Below are 12,409 nucleotides of genomic sequence, written 5' to 3' on the forward strand. Positions count from 1 at the left end.
TTAATTCCTCATCCTCATGCCGTACCAAGTGCCAATAGCACACCTTGTTTGCAAGTGTAACAGAGGCCAGCTAGTAGTAGAAGTTGCTGTGCAAATAAACCTCACTTCTCTGACCTCAAGAGACGCTCTAGCGACTGACGCTAGAGGTTGCAGCCTTTAGCTTTCTTGTTAGAGCGTCCGACTCATGCCGGCGGACCTGGGTTCGAGTCCCGGTCCGAACAGTAGGGGTTACATTGGTGCCATGACCCGGATGGGAGTGAGGTTTAGGGGGGTGAGTGTAACAGAGGCCAGCTAGTAGTAATTGCTGTGTGATTAAACCTCACTCCTCTGACCTCAAGAGATGCTCTACCGACTGATGCTAGAGGTTGAAGCCTTTAGCCTCCTGGTTGGAGCGTCAGGTCCGAACAGTAGGGGTTACACAAGCGCTATTCACACTCTGCCCAATGCCTGATTGTGCCACACAAGAGTACAGAAAACACACACACACACACACACACACACACACACACACACACCATTGCTATCCTTTATAATATCTTACTGGTCCCTCCTCTGATTTCAGCAGTGTGATACTTTTCATTAGATGTCCACAATATCTGATCGCCTCTCTGTATTTTAAATGGACAGATTCTATCTCCATTACGGACTCATCTGAGCCCAGATCACGTGACAACAGCACACAGAATATAGAGAGAGATTAGAGCAACAAATTTAAATCAACACTGATCATTTGCTTCAAATATACTCTCTGATTTATCTTTACACCCTTAGGGAATCACATCCAAATACTCAGATGAGCGTCATTATATAGTGTCACGATTGACAACAGACAATAAACTGACCTCATATGACAAGACTCTAGCCTGACAAGTCAGACCCACATCAAGATGTTTGGTCTGGAAACTCACCATTGACAGCTCAATCCGAGGAGCGGGATAAACGGTTGTCTTTCAAACTCCCTCTGCACGCGATAAGATAGCGCTACCACCAACCAAAGCAATAAAGGTGAAGCAGAGCTCGTTGATAGATTAAACATTCACCGTATCCGGTCGGCTAAACTCCGAACACATCTTCCCTTTTTAAGAATGACTTCAGTGCCGTTCTTTGTTCTTTTCTCAGAGAAAAGCTTAACTCCAAGTCTTCCAGAGTCGCAGTCAAAGCTGATTCGAAAGACCGCCGTTCGCCAGTTTCTGTGTTTACTAGAAGAACGCAAACGCAACTCGGCCGTCGTCATTATGGCCCCGCCCACCGACTCTATACACGATGTGATTGGCCCGGCAAGAGTTAGGCGAATACAGCTCAGAAGGGTATTGAGAGTTGCTAGACGACACTTGCGGGCAGATATGATTTGCTGCCGCTAGGGTGCGTCTAGATTTCTAGGCTACCAAGACTCTCCAATCATAATCAAGCATTTAAGTTCTATAAATTTAATAAATAAATGTATTTATTATCAAAGTATCTAAAGCAAAACAACATAAGTGCACTTTTGTATTTTAATTGTATTTCATTGAACTGTACAAACACACAATCATGTGTGATCACACACACACACACACAAAAAAAAAAAAACTAATCACAATATCCCACAGATTCTCTATGGGGTTCAGGTCAGGAGAGTTGGCAGGCCAATTGAGCACAGTAATACCATGGCCAGTAAACCATTTCCCAGTGGTTTTGGCACTGTGAGCAGGTGCCAGGTCGTGCTGAAAAACCAAATCTTCATCTCCATAAAGCTTTTCAGTAGATGGAAGCATGAAGTGCTCCAAAATCTCCAGATAGCGAGCTGCATTGACCCTGCCCTTGATAAAACACAGTGGACCAACACCAGCAGCTGACATGGCACCCCAGACCATCACTGACTGTGGGGACTTGACACTGGACTTCAGGCATTTTGGCATTTCCTTCTCCCCAGTCTTCCTCCAGACTCTGGCACCTTGATTTCCAAAGGACATGCAAAATTTGCTTTCATCCGAAAAAAATACTTTGGACCACTGAGCAACAGTCCAGTGCTGCTTCTCTGTAGCCCAAAAGTGTCTTGACCTGGGGAATGCGGCACCTGTAGCCCATTTCCTGCACACGCCTGTGCACGGTGGCTCTGGATGTTTCTACTCCAGACTCAGTCCACTGCTTCCGCAGGTCCCCCAAGGTCTGGAATCGGTCCTTCTCCACAATCTTCCTCAGGGTCCGGTCACCTCTTCTCGTTGTGCAGCGTTTTTTTTGCCACACTTTTTCCTTCCCACAGACTTCCCACTGAGGTGCCTTGATACAGCACTCTGGGAACAGCCTATTCGTTCAGAAATTTCTTTCTGTGTCTTACGCTCTCGCTTGAGGGTGTCAATGATGGCCTTCTGGACAGCAGTCAGGTCGGCAGTCTTACCCATGATTGCGGTTTTGAGTAATGAACCAGGCTGGGAGTTTTTAAAAGCCTCAGGAATCTTTTGCAGGTGTTTAGAGTTAATTAGTTGATTCAGATGATTAGGTTAATAGCTCGTTCAGAGAACATTTTCATGATATGCTAATTTTTTGAGAGGAATTTTGGGTTTTCATGAGCTGTATGCCAAAATCATCAGTAATAAAACAATAAAAGACCTGAAATAGTTCAGTTGGTGTGCAATGAATCTAAAATATATGAAAGTTACATTTTTATCATTACATTATGGAAAATAATGAACTTTATCACAATATGATAATTTTTTGAGAAGGACCGGTATAGCTGTTCATGCTTTGATACGCAGTGCTGGTTTCAGTTAGTATAAAATAATTATTCACACCCAATTGTTTGATAAAGATCATATCCTGTTAATTTAGTTTCAGTCAATTTTAGACTGAAATATATGAATTCTGTAATTTAAAGAATAAATTAAATGATTCACTGTAGTAATACGGGATCATGCAAATGTCATGTGACTGATCAGGTTATTTTAAACTCCAGCCAGCAGCAAAACATACAAAAAAGTCACTACTATAGTTGAATCTGAGAATCTGATAGTCAGCAGGGGTTAATGTAACAGAAAGTGTGCTTCTCTCTGTATAGAGCGCCATCTAGTGTTCAAAATGAGACTTCACATCTGGAACAATAATACTAGCGTGCTCAGGGTGTTTGATACAGGTCAAAAGAGCCATCTCAAGTCTCTGTGATCTTCTGCTCTCTAGATATGGCTCAGGTTCCTCCTTCAGTGACAGTCTGTGGGATTTTTTCACCTGTTTATCGTCCAGCAAGAGAAAATGGTGGTGAATATAGTGGTCATACTACAACATCATCTATCATAAGCAGGATCCGCTCCACCATCTAATATAAGCATATCATAAATGTTATTTACACACTGGGTTGATGTTAAGGACTGAATTGAACTGCTAGTTGTCTTGAGTAAACGTCAGAAGATGAATCCTTTGATATTTACCCATCATCAGTGGTATGATATGAACTGAACTGATAAATGTCTCCATCTGGTGTGATTCTGAAGAACAGCATCATCACTGTGAGCTCAACAGGAAACAGACTATTATCCTGCCGGTGTTCTGACTAGATTATTTAGGCCTTTGTGACCCATCAGTTTTACTCGGGCACAGCAGTTCATTTCATATTCACAAAACACTTCATTCATGTCTCACTGTTTATAATTCACATTAAATTATTGATTGTTTACTTCAATAAGTTATTACTGGAGAAATGTTGCAATGTAATTTAATGCATTACTCGCTTATTATTTGTATTTATTTGTGAAATTGTAGCAATCTCTAAGAGAAAATAGGTTAAAAGCCAATATCAACAAATACAACATTAATTAAAAAATAAAATAAACTATTTTCACATTACTTGAAGGAAAATGCAGTGAAGGACTACTCACTATCGACAGTCACACTGAAGCTCTTCATGATTTTGCTGCCGATGATAAAGTCCAGAGTCTTCAGTTCTGGTGTTTGTGATGGTCAGAGATCCAGTCTGATGATCCAGCTTCAGTCTGTTAATGTAACGCATGCACACAAACAGCAGAAGAACGTCATTGATTCACACATTCACTCAGTCTCATGGAAGATCTTCAGCAACTAAAAGGACATCATACAAACCACATCCTGACTCATACACTGCCAGCATATATGCATTCATACAACCAAGAGACCAAAGCACATTTATTAAAGTCTCTGAAACCCCTGATGAATATCAACACTTCAAAATGTCATGTTTGAAGTAAAAATACTGCATATATTTTCATATTTACAGTTTGCTTATCCAATAATTATTTTAATGATATCAGTGTCTTTGGTTTTGCGTGCAGGACTGGCCAAATCAAACCTGTAGTCATTCACTATCGTGAGATTGTACTAAATAAACCAAATGTCTTATATTTATCACACAAACAACAGCCATTAAGTCAATGGAACAAAAGTGCCTTTTTAACAATGAGTGTAAACTTCACACAGTCCCTTATTTATTAAAGTTTGCCAACGGCTCTCATTATACAGATAAAGTATTCAGTTATTTTACAATAAAATCTGATGCATATAAGAGGAGCAGGTTTTCATCTGTAATAACACACTCCCGTGGAAACTGAGTACAATAATGTAAAAATGTGTGTGTGGTTATTTACTAATGTGATATAAAGCTAAACTACTGAAGGGCAGTGTTATATGATCATTCTGATGTATTGCTTTTCTCTGTTAGTTTCTTAACATGTTTTTCTTTTTCTTTTTTTGGCTGACAGGAAGAAACTGTTCACCTGCAAACTAAACACACATGCTCTGGATGCCCGTTCTCTCTCACACACAACATGTTTGTCCACCCAACAGATCAAACCACATCTCTGAAGAACACCGACCGCAGCAGCTTTCAGTTTGACTCAGAGGCCAAACTTCACTAAAGCTGTGAGATCAGACACGCTTTTAACTTTGTACTGTTTCCATATTTACTAAAATTAAGATCTGAATAAATCAACTCAACAGTTTTAAGATCACCAGAGTTTACAGCCGCACTCACAGTAGCCACATCATTTATTCACGCTGGAAAACTGACTACCAGCATGTATGTATGTATACATTATACCCATTTGTGTTCAGATATTTTTGTGAAATATCAGGACACAAATGGGTATAATGACATGGGCAATGTATTCATATTTCACCCTCTCCTTGTAATACCCATGTCCCCACTTTTCTAAATGCTTATAAATCATACAGGATGAGTGTTTTTAGAAAGTAAAAATGCAGAATGTTTCCTGGCAGGGGCAGTGTAGGGGGATAGAAAATACGTTTTGCACATGTGTGTGTGTGTGTGTATATATGTGTGTGTGTGTGTGTGTGTGTGTGTGTGTGTTGCACCAGGAGGGTCAGACTCTGTCGGAGGAGGACTGACATGTCATTACTTCTGTTGTGTTTGTTTAGATCAGTTGTGCTCGTGTTAATACATCAGAAAATGTTCCGCGTGTTTGTTTTGTTCTGTTTGAGCTGCTGCCGTCTGATCGGTAAGTTATAATTTCTGTCATTTATTCACAACTCAGAGTAATAAACTCCTGCTGCGACTCAAGTTAGATTATTTTCATCTACTGTGATCAAATCTCTCTTGTTGTTTTAGGTATTTTAATTTAATTGATTCCAAATGCAAATCCTCCGAAAACATTTCTAAAAAAAATATTTTAATAATTTGAAATATTCTGCAGTAATCATAGACAAGTAGAGAACTCATGGCGATTCAGTAATAAACAGTGTTGAATATATCCGGCATATTTGAACTATAATTAATTTATCATATTTTTATTTTTCTCTAGCAGATCATTTTGAAACACATTAAAGACTGAATGATTGATTCACACACTTCTGTCTGCTGTGATGTGAATTTTCATTTAGTTTGCCGTCTCTGCTGCTGTTAAAGGTTACAAACTGATCTCAGGCTTTCTAAAGCAACACGAGCATTAATCTGAAAACCTCTTCATGTTCTCCAGGTGTGTTTGGGGCCGAAACAAATGAAACACATTCAGTGTCAGTGATAGAGGGAGATTCTGTCACTTTACACAATGATGTTTCTATAGTACATGAAGACAACATACTGTGGGAATATGGAGCTGAAAAGTACACTATAGCTGAAATCAGTAGAAGATTTGGATTCTTCTCCACATATAACGGCACTGACGGGAGATTCAGAGACCGACTGAAGCTGGACGATCAAACTGGATCTCTGACCATCACAAACATCAGAACTGAACACGCCGGAGTTTATCAACTAATGATATCTGGAGCAAAACGATCATCAAAAACATTCAGAGTTTCTGTCAATGGTGAGTGGAGATGTAACTCATCCTGTGCTTCTTGTTTTATTAGCTTTATACATATTGAAATATTGAACTATGTTATGTAAGGGATAATGTACATGTAGCCGAAGGTTACTGCAGAATAAACCCCGACAGGGTGATCAGGATCAGGTCTCGCATCACTCTAAAGGGGTTTATTCTGTGATAACATTCGGCTACATGAACATGATCTGCTTATTACACGGATACTTGCCACATGATTAAATAATTAGGCTTGAAATATTTTATTAGCTCTTTAAACGTAAAGCTTCCACGGAGAAATCAGTTGCTAGCAAGAGCAAATTCAAACTAGACGGACATTTAAGTGATTACAGTCATAGCACTGAATGAAAGACTGAAAAAAATATTGCATAAAGTGAGTGTAGATGTGAACTCTAGTGATTTTAAACTGTTGAGTTTATTCATTCAGATCTCGATGTTAGTATATGTTATCAGTTTTTACCGGTTGTTATCGGGGAATAGCATAATACACTGCTCATCATTATCACAATAAACCACAAATAACTGTAGATTTAACCATATGTATGCTTATTTATCTCTTCTTTCTCAGCTCGACTGCCTGTTCCTGTCATCAGCAGAAACTGTTCTTCATCATCATCCTCATCATCAAATTGTTCACTGGTGTGTTCATCAGTGGTGAATGTGAGTCATGTGACTCTCTCCTGGTACAAAGGAAACAGTTTATTGTCCAACATCAGTGTGTCTGATCTCAGCATCAGTCTCTCTCTACCTCTGGAGGTGGAATATCAGGATAAAAACACCTACAGCTGTGTGCTGAACAATCCCATCAGCAACCAGACCAGACATCCCGACATCACTCAACTCTGCCACACATGTGCAGGTACGGCAGCACGGCTGATATAATGTGTGTGTTTATTCACTGACCTGATCTCTGTCTTCTGTTGTAGATCAGAATCACTTCTTTCTTTATCATTACAGCACCGGACACACCGTCTTCTCCTCCAGTCTCTCTGATAGTGCTGATCTCTGCTGGATCTCTGATGACTGTTGCTGGATTTGTGATCTTCTGGATCTGCAAAAAACACAGAAAAACTGATCAAGAAGGCAAGAGTTACATACTGACTTTAATAAGTATTATAACAAGCTTTAAAAGTATACTCTAAATCATTACTAAAACGCCCTATTAGCTCTAACTGTTTGGTACATTGAGTGTCTGAAAACATTAGGCTTAACTTTAAATTAACTTCAAGTTTTTAAAAACTGCAGTGTTAAACTTATAATGAAATGTGTGATGCTTTATCTCTGACAGTCCTGATAATAACACACATGCTGTGAAGAATCAGATCTAGTTTGGATTGAGTTTGTTGTTTTAATGAATCTATTATTATCATTGAAACAGTTGAGACGGCTGAAGACGAGATCACTTACGCTGAACCAGCGTTCTACAAAAGAAACGCACAGAAATCGGTAAGAGAATTTATCGTGTCGTGTGTATTGGTCTCATTTCAGCTTTGAGTCAGATGTCGATCTGTGTTTTTGTCTGCATAAACCATCACATCACAGACATAATAGCACCATAAAAGATATTTTAAAAGCCATAGGAGCATAATTCTATGCAATAATAAACTCTTATGTTAGAAATATAAAAAAAAAGCTTCAGCATGGACCTACCACATTTATTATTTTTATTAGGCGTTCATGTGTGTAGAGCTGAAACCTATTATAACTTAAAATTTCCAAGGATCTGAATTCTCTTCTAAAAGTGATCGGACAGATCAAATCGTAGGTTTTAGAGACTTGAAACTTTGAGGGAGTACCACCTCATCTACAACGCCACCAAGGCTCGCCCCAATCGGCCTGATGATGGCACTACAGCTGTCAAAAGTATGCACTATAATATACAGAAAACATGAACGGCTATAACTATGCAGGATTTAGTCCAAATGACTTGAGAATGACTTATCTTTGTCCAAGGTGCCATGACTGTCTATGAGGAGATTCTTGTATCTTGAAAAACATGGCTGCCATCGACCAATCAAATTAAAGCACCTATCAGACAGGGTTAACAGAGACCGATCGGAACGAAACTCTGTGGGCCTTATTTATGGTCCTAGAAGTCTGAGAAATTTGTAAGAAATTACTTGTTTTAAATCATTGGCGTAATTATAAACACATTGGTTTGTAGTGCAAATAGTTTTACCAAATACAGCACTTTGTTAATCGTCTTTGTGTTTCACACATACGCACAATATTCATTTCATTTGTTAGATCTCCTCATTCTGAACAACTTTGCCTCAAGAATCTCTACTGTCAGTCAAATTGTTTCTTAAAGCCACACTATTCAAATTTTCCGTCCGCTCGGCTAAAGGGTGCCTATTCAAAACAAAGGCGTAGTTTGATGACGCCAAGTTTGAGCTCAGCAACTTGGGACATTTGGTCTTCACCTCACAGCCGGGGGAAAATAATCGGGATAGGACTCGGGTAGAAATCATGTTCATGAATCATGGATCCCGTTACTGTAGTGTAAAGCAGAGCAGGACCGAGTGTTGTGGAGCTGAGCACGGCCGCTGGAGCGATTGTCATGCAAACACACGGCTCGCGAGGAGCGGGACTTTTATTATGACGGGACACAGTCACCAACACCATTTCCGCTTTTCCGGTCACGAGTATGAGGTAATGCAGCTCTGTTTATCAAATTAGATACATTTAAGTGTGTTTAAAATTATGTAATGACGTTCATGTGTGTTCGCTCAGCGGCTGCTGTGACATGTTCACACTGTTAAGAGTAAAGCGCTTCTGCAGAATAAAACCGGAAACTGAGGGTAACGCAGATATGAAGCAATTGACAGGCGACTCGCTCAGACGCCCCGGATCCTTGGTTAAAATAGCAATTCACAATTTACAAAATAGTTGGAAACATTTGGGATATTGTAAGAACTCAAATGAACAATATATATTACACTGGCCTGGTGGTTTTTGGATATTTTACAGCAAAAATCCTACATAGTGCACTTACATTTTTTTGACATTATTTAAAAACACTACTTTTGCGAACTAGGCAGAGGTTTTTCGCTCAACCTCAATAACACCACTGTAGTACAGTTCTCATGTCCCATTAGGTAAATTATCATAATGTTGAACTTTTCCCTTTTAATAGCTATAATGGTAGTTTAGAAATGGAGCATGTACAAAAAAAAAACATACCTAAAAACCTATAAATCCTAAATGAAAACTCAAACTTCACGAAATTAGGTGAGCACATTCAACATATGCTTCTAAACAAGCATGCAAGCTTTTATGGAGATCAAACCATAGGTGGCTATAACGTAGAAAGCTTTCCTTGACAAATTGCTTGTATTGGCTGTAAATGTCGTCTCTTTTCCATGATGGATACAGGTTTGCTAAATAAAACAACTTTTTACGCACGTGTTAGGGTTACTTCACTGCTTTTTCATATTAAACTTATTCCCTTAACTAAAACGAGTTGATGCATACCTCTCTCCTCTCAGTGCGTGCTCTTAATCTCTCGGAGGCGTGGTAACGATCTGATAGCATTTAGCTTAGCCCACTAAGCCCAGTTCATTCACTATGGTACCAAACAGAGATCAAGTTAGAATCGACCAAACACCTCCACGTTTTCCCTATTTAAATACAGTTACACGAATAGCGGAATGATCAAGTATGGTGACAAAATAAAACGTGGCGCTTTTTTAAGCGGATTAAAAAGGAGAACTATAACGTATGTTGGAATAGCACTTCTGAGAGTACTTCGGCTCGGCACAGTAAAAAGTCCCGGCTGAAAAATCCTCCCTCACATCTCCCCCTCCCTCTCTCATTTCTGTCAATATGGGGAGATGTGAAGGAGGATTTCAGCCGGGACTTTTTACTGCGCTGAATCGAAGTACTCCCAGAAGTGCTATACATTATAGTTCTCCTTTTTAATCAGCTTAGAAGCGCCATGTTTTATGTCATCATACTTGATCGTTGAACCATTCGTGTAACTGTATTTAAATAGGGAAAACGTGGAGGTGTTTGGTCGCTTCTAACTTGATCTCTGTTGGGTACCATAGTGAATGAACTGGGCTTAGTGGGCTAAGCTAAATGCTATCAGATCGTCACTGCGTGTCAGAGAGTTTAAGTGCACGCACTGAGACGAGAGAGGTATGCATCAACTCGTTTTAGTTGGAATAACAGTTTAATATGAAAAAGCCGTGAAGTATGCCTTTAAAGGCCTTAAAGCACTTGAAGACTGATATTTGCTGTTAGCTGCTATTTTCATTATCGTCTGTTGTGTTTTTTACAGAAAGTTAAAGAGGAGGATAATGTGGTGTATGCACCGATCACATTGAGAAGATGATCAAACTTCAGTCTTTTTCTAAATGCCAGACCCCAACTGTGTGACCTGCCACAACCTTCGAGTGTATGTATAGTGTGATTTTTTTTTTGGTGAGAATCCAATCACACTGATGAAAAGTGTGATACTTAAATGCTGATTCATGAAACGATCTGCAAAAGAACTTGCCTTGGAATTTAATGACATTTAAAGGGATAGTTCATCCGAAAATGAAAATGATGTTTATCTGCGTACCCGGAGGGCATCCAAGATGTAAGTGTGTTTGTTTCTTCAGTAGAACACAAATGAATCAGCATATCGATTCATGATTCGGCTCGTGTGTCAAAATGCCAAACTGATGAAATCACATGAATAATGAATCGATAAGCTGATTCATAACGGTTCGAACCTTTGTTTTGAAATCGGCCCATAACTATATGTTGTTATGTAGTCGTTGTTTTTAAGAAGTCCTCGCTGCAGCCTGTAGCACGATGACGTACAGGATCAGATCCAACACGTACTGGACACGCATGCGCAGTGGTATCATTCACAATTCGATGTCGTCATATATATATATAGTAATATATATATATATATATATATATATACACACACACACACCATACATATATAAATACTCAAAAATAATGCGCAAAAATAATGATTAATAACATGCTCACGCCATCAGGACACGTTTTGCATTTTCCCTTGAATGTGTCGGCTACTGGTATTTTAAGTTCTTTACAGATCGTGTTGCATTGTACCTTGAGGATTAAAATTACAGAGACATTAACTTACTTGACTCATTTTTCCTTCCACTCAACAGCAAGTATGATCAGAATATACATTTTAACTGTTTTGCATGCATGTACAGCAAAACTAGGATAATTTAGGCATCACATTTATGAAAAGATGATTTATTCATCTATAATTACTTAATACAATATATCAGTACTACAACTACACAGTTTAGAACATCATCTATATTCAATATTGACCATACATTAAGACTAGCGCATACGCATTATAAATTAACCTAGAGATCGGTAGGCTATGACATTGCCATATCGATCCACCATCCAGTACGTGTTGGATCTGATCCAGCAGCGTCATCGTGCTACAGGCTGCAACGAGGGGTCTCTTGTTTTTTTTGCGCACAAAAACGAATTCTCGTCGCTTCATAAAATTATTGTAGAGCCACAGTAGTGAGATGGGCTTTGTGACGACGTCTTTAGTTCCTTTATGGGTCTTGAGAGAGGAAATGACATTGGTGTCAATGAAGGCCTTTCTGAGCCATCGGATTTCAACACTAATATCTTCATCTGTGTCTGAAGATGAACGGAGGTCTTACAGGTGTTGAACGACATTAGGCTAAGTAATTATTGACAGAATTTTCTTTTTTGGGTCAACTAACCATTTAAGAAATGTTTTCACATCTGAACAGAAATGTGGTTTGATCTGTTGGCTAGACGCTCTTGTTCGTCTGTGTGTTTCTCGTGTGAATACAGTGTCTGTAAGTAGCGTGTGGTTGAAGGTTTTTTTTCCATTCCTGCTCTCATGAAACTATCTTCTGATCTACAGAAAACATGCTTTAAAAATAAGTTGCATATTCTTTCAGTAGCATGCTGTTTATAAAAGGTCAAATGTAAAAATTCACATCAATTCAATCAAAATAAAACAAATCCAAAATGGCATTTACATATTTCTGATTTCCTGTGTTGACAAAGTTAGCCAAATGTTTTTTTGTCTTTGCCATGTGAATGATAACTATATTAAAATTCCTTCATCAGAGAAAACACACAGATGTCTATTT

At 38.9% G+C, this 12,409-nt stretch overlaps 1 protein-coding gene across 1 annotated transcript; it reads left to right on the plus strand.

Moving 5' to 3' along the window:
- The first annotated feature begins 340 nt into the window (after window positions 1-340).
- Window positions 341-7,166, plus strand: LOC137040723 (CD48 antigen-like). Its single transcript, XM_067416494.1, has 3 exons — window positions 341-398; window positions 5,937-6,269; window positions 6,853-7,166. The coding sequence occupies exons 1-3, from the start codon at window positions 341-343 to the stop codon at window positions 7,164-7,166; spliced, it is 705 nt and encodes a 234-aa protein (XP_067272595.1).
- Window positions 7,167-12,409: the final 5,243 nt, after the last annotated feature.

The sequence above is a fragment of the Pseudorasbora parva genome, chromosome 14 (assembly GCF_024679245.1).
Source record: "Pseudorasbora parva isolate DD20220531a chromosome 14, ASM2467924v1, whole genome shotgun sequence".
Taxonomy (NCBI): domain Eukaryota; kingdom Metazoa; phylum Chordata; class Actinopteri; order Cypriniformes; family Gobionidae; genus Pseudorasbora; species Pseudorasbora parva.

Coding starts and splice junctions, on each gene's coding strand:
- LOC137040723 (XM_067416494.1), top strand. CDS start 341: ATGCTCTACCGACTGATGCTAGAGGTTGAAGCCTTTAGCCTCCTGGTT. Junction 399..5,936: donor CCTCCTGGTTGGAGCGTCAG/GTCCGAACAGTA, acceptor CATGTTCTCCAG/GTGTGTTTGGGGCCGAAACA. Junction 6,270..6,852: donor ATTCAGAGTTTCTGTCAATG/GTGAGTGGAGAT, acceptor CTTCTTTCTCAG/CTCGACTGCCTGTTCCTGTC.